Source organism: Oxyura jamaicensis, chromosome 13, assembly GCF_011077185.1.
Source record: "Oxyura jamaicensis isolate SHBP4307 breed ruddy duck chromosome 13, BPBGC_Ojam_1.0, whole genome shotgun sequence".
In the NCBI taxonomy this organism is placed as follows: Eukaryota; Metazoa; Chordata; class Aves; order Anseriformes; family Anatidae; genus Oxyura; species Oxyura jamaicensis.
Window position 1 is genome coordinate 9,100,878 of NC_048905.1, and position 4,534 is coordinate 9,105,411.

Sequence of the window (4,534 nt, forward strand, 5' to 3'; positions counted from 1 at the left end):
TGGGAGAGGACTATTTTAACTCCCCTGTAGTGCCTTGGCCAAGTCTCAGTCGGTTCGAACTATTACAGCTCTGTTGCCAATGCTGCAGCCAAAGCCACCTTACAGCTGAGAATCTGGCCTTGGCTGCTTGCCACAGCACATAATTATACAGGGACAAAGAGCTCAGGTTAAGAAATGGCAGAAGTTTCTAGTCAAGTATGTTGTTTTTAAACTTCTTTTTCTGTCTAGTTCAGTCAAGACCCTAGGAATTTGCATTACCTGGGGCCAAACACCATTAGGATTTCAGACGGATTTCTTTTGCTTGTTATCTGGGAGCTTGTAGAGAAGTTTCAGGACAGTACAATGCACAAGACATTTAAATAATATATCCAGCTTTCAATAGAAATACCATAATTTATTCTGTTTGTATAAAAAGTTATAGTCACGTAACAAAACTATGTCTTCATAAGAAGAAATATATTATTTCACATCATAAATTAAGTCAAACATACAACCCTTGGCAACTCAAAAAAGCACGCGCCTGGTGCTTTCATGTCAGTGCTTGGGAAACAAGAAGAGCTGACAGATATATACACACAGGATTACAGTACCAAAAAAATGCTGAGGTATTTAGTTTCTCTAGAAATGAAACTGTAAGTTCATGAAGGCAAAACAATGCTCTAATGTAAAAATAAATAAATAGGATTGTCATAAGAGGGGACAGCATCAGTGTTGCTTAAAGTGTCCAGGAATGGGAATACTGGTGAGCACACTACTAAATGTGCAGCAGGCTTAGGACAAACAGAAGACAAGGGGGAACAGCTCAGGAAAACACAGCGTCCTTTGCTCTTTGCGTATGCATCCAGATATTGGCTTTAGAAGACAGCAAGAGAGTCTGTAACACCTAGTACTCTGGCATCAGGTGAGCTCCTCTGTGACAGTGTTCTGGGATGCACGGATGGTTCCCCACAAGACACAAGTGACCGATGACACTGTCCCCATAGTTATTGCACTTCTGAGACAGTACGCCTGAGTTCTGACCGTATTTTCACCTGCCTCTCAGCAGCTCGGGGAAGTGGTGATGGGACTCTGAAGGTAGCTTAAAGCACTGGACGAGGTGTGAACAGGGATGGAGACTGGGAAGTTGAAGACTGTGGTGGTCGATGCTCCTCTGTCCAATACCGACATAGCAGGGCTCCCAGCTTCTGCTGAGCAGTTGGGGGCAAGGACCTGTGACTCAAACTGGAGCAGCTGCCCCATGAAGCTGAAGTTTGGGGAGATGATGCTCCTTCTCTGCTTCACGAACTCAAACGCTTCATCCAGCTTGACTCTGTTGGTCCTCATGAGATAAGCAAGGCAGATGGTTGCTGACCGGGAAATGCCAGCCTGGCAGTGCACAAACACCCTTCCTCCATCGTTTTTAACAGAGTCTGAAAGAATTAAAATACACAGTTAGCAAACAAGTCCCTCTGCTTCCAGAGGTGGGAAAGCAGTGCCTGCCGTTTTACATGTCTTTAATCCATCCCTTCCTTAACCGAATAGGTGAGCCTGGTGCTTTCGAGACAAAGAGAGTCTTTGTCCTGAGGGAAACAGCACTCTAGCTATTGTCATTCTGGGCTCCAATTCCAATTACACTAATAGGTCCTCCAGGTCACTTTAGCAGTCTCACAAGATTACTTTAATACTGATCCGCTTAAATTCGCTAGCTCTTTTCTGCAAGACTAATGCCTCTTGATTCAAGATTTCAAACAGTTTTGTAAAGACAAGATTATTCCTCTCAGCTGAATAAAATTAATGGAAACATTCCCTGGGCATTTATCCCTGTGCAACAAAGGTTCCCCAATCTCAAATGTGGCTGTGGAAGCCCATACCACCCCCAACCAAAAAAAAAAAAAAGGGAAAAAAAACACTCCCAGGGTACACCACACAAGACAAAAGAAGCGTAGAGAGGGCTCATTTACCTATGAAGTCAATCGCCTCATTAAACCAGGAGCTGATATCCGCCTTGTGGTTGTCCTCCACCGGGATACTCTTGTACTGGTAGTGCCCTTCGAAGTGGTTGGGGCAGTTGGCCGAGACGTTGATCAGCGCCGTGATCCCCAAGGCATCCAGCATGTCTTTGCGGGAGGCATGGTACGCGCTGCCCAAGTAGAGGAACGGCAGGATTTCCACGGGGCCACCCTGGAAGCGGACAGACAACGGGTCAACACCGCTCAGGCAGTTCCCCACCACCGTCCCTAACACCTCCGGGCACCGCGCGGTGCCGGCACCCACACGTCTGCCCCACTCACCTGGTCATACAAGGGGGTGCCGCAGGAGCTGCAGCCCGAGTCGGCGCTGCCGGGGGCGCTGCTGGCGCTCAGGGGGAGGCTGAGTCCGGTGGGGGCGGCCGGCTTGGTGCACAACTCGGAGCAGGCGGCCGAGAAAGCTTCGTAACCTCCTGCGGGGCAGAGGGGAGAGGGGTGCGGGGTGAGCGCTGCGCGGCCGGGGGCGAGCGGAGCCCGCGGCCGGCGGCGGGGGAGGAGGAGGCAGCCACGTCCCCGGGGGACCCCGGGCGGCCACTCACCCTTGAGAAAGCAGATGCGGGCGCCGCGGGCTTCCCTGCAGAGAGTGCCGAGGGCCAGCAGCAGGGTGCTGTCCCGCTTGGGCAGCTCCAGGTCGGCGCTGCGCTCGTCCAGCAGCACCACGGTGTGCACCAGCCCCTGGCGCAGGCGGGCGCGGAGCTCCTCGTTGGGGACGACGTGCTCCAGGGCCAGGGCTCCCTTCGCCCGGCGGCGGACGATGGTGCTGAGGCGCACGTTGCAGGAGCCGCGGATGTGCGCCGCGTTGAAGGAGAAGAAGGAGCGGCAGTCCAGCACCAGGCACTGCGCGGCGCGCTCCTGCAGCAGCCCCCGCAGCGCCTCGCACTCCAGCGCGCACACCCGCAGGTTCACCATGGCTCGGTTCGGCCCCGAGGAGCGAAGCAACGAAACAAAAAGAAGCGCTCCCGGTCGGCGCGGCTCGGCACGGCGCGGCCCCGCACGCCTTATATCGGGGCGCGCCGCCGCCGTTTTCTCAATGGGGGCCGGGTCACGTGGGGCCGCCCCGCGCTGACGTCACCTTGGCGGCGCGCCACGGCGGGACGCGCCCGGCCCCGCCGGCGTGACGTCATGGGGCTCTGGGGCGCGCTTTGCCCGCGCGGGCGCGCGCGCGGGCGCAACCGCGTGGAGGTGCGGCGGGGTGGGCACGCGTGGGTTCCCGCGTCCAGCCGTGTACAGGCGTGAACAGGCCCACAGGGCGCGCGCACACGCGTGCACGCGCACCCTGACACGTCCCCAAGGGTGTGCACGCGCAGCTACGCGTGCACGCGCCTGCAGGCACACGCAGCGCTGTGTGCATCCTCTGCCCCCCAGCACCCCCCGCAGCCCCCCCCACGGAACTCGGGGCGTTACGGGGGGCTGCAAGCTGCCGGAGCTGCGCTGCGGGGGGATGTGGGCATGGTCGTGCTCCTAACACACGTGTGTAAAGACGTGTAAACGCACGCATGTACACGGCCTTGATGATGGCTCGATGGTTCTGTGATTTGGATTCGTGCATAGGCAAATATTCACGTACCGGCACATCTAAACGTAAATGTGTGCACATGGAGACAGGTATTTGTGTATGCATTTGTTATGTGAATATCTTTGAGAGCCGTTCTCACGTTTTGTGTGCAAGGAAAAAATCTGTGGTAGTTCATTTTCCACTTCCCCAGAAGTTAGGGCGGCCCAGTAACGGGCAATGAAGCAGCTGGAGCTCTGTTTTTTTCCCCTTGGTAGTGTATCAGTGCTTCCCAAAAGTTCTCTTTTCCCCGTGGGCGACCAGCTGCCACCAAAACACTGGGGTGTTTCTTACACACGGCTTCCAGGCAGCGCCGCTTTCACTTCCCCTACCTCCTCGCAATTTCTCACCGGCCCTATGAGCTCCCCAACGCACACTGCCCTGGCCTCTGCCTGCCCCCGGCACCATCCCTGGCTTCGGTCCTTTTCCCACAGCCCCTTTCCAGCAATTCCTCCTTCCCCCAGCACCGCCTGCCCCTGCTGTATTGCCCCCAACTCGCCCTGTGCAGCAGGAACCTGTTGTCACCTCTCTTCTCCAGCTGCTCCCCTTTCAGAGGAGACCTCCCCATGCACCCCTTTGCCCCAGGGTCCCCTCCCACCACTCAGGGTGCCTTTCCCAGCACCGAGCTCTACCAGCCTCATGGGCTGACGACTGTCAACTTTCTCGAATGTTCCAGTCGCTCCTCCACCAGTTTCCACCAGTCTTCAGCCACCTCCAGCCTTCTAAAACCAGCACACCTCTGTATCTGGCCGAGCACTCCAGGGCTTTCCAGGCGCTTGGCGGGTGGCCAGGAGGAGGGGACACAGGGACAGGCACAGCTGAGCGAGCATCGACCCCAGCTCACCCGCTTACCGCAGGGATGGCTCTGCTCTGTTGAGCAATGTTGGTTTTTTTCTTTCATTTTTTTTTGTTTTGATTTTTTTTTCTTTTTGCCAGAACTGCAGCCTCAAAGCAAATCTGTTTTTTAAACATGTGC

General features: G+C 55.4%; 1 protein-coding gene across 1 annotated transcript; it reads right to left on the reverse strand.

Annotated features, from left to right (window-relative positions):
* Positions 1-369: 369 nt before the first annotated feature.
* DUSP1 (dual specificity phosphatase 1) lies at positions 370-2,981 on the reverse strand. The gene is made up of 4 exons (XM_035338869.1): positions 2,546-2,981; positions 2,271-2,419; positions 1,941-2,160; positions 370-1,409 (listed from the first exon to the last, which is right to left on the reverse strand). The coding sequence occupies exons 1-4, from the start codon at positions 2,913-2,915 to the stop codon at positions 1,039-1,041; spliced, it is 1,110 nt and encodes a 369-aa protein (XP_035194760.1). The 5' UTR covers positions 2,916-2,981; the 3' UTR covers positions 370-1,038.
* Between the last annotated feature and the right edge of the window lie 1,553 nt (positions 2,982-4,534).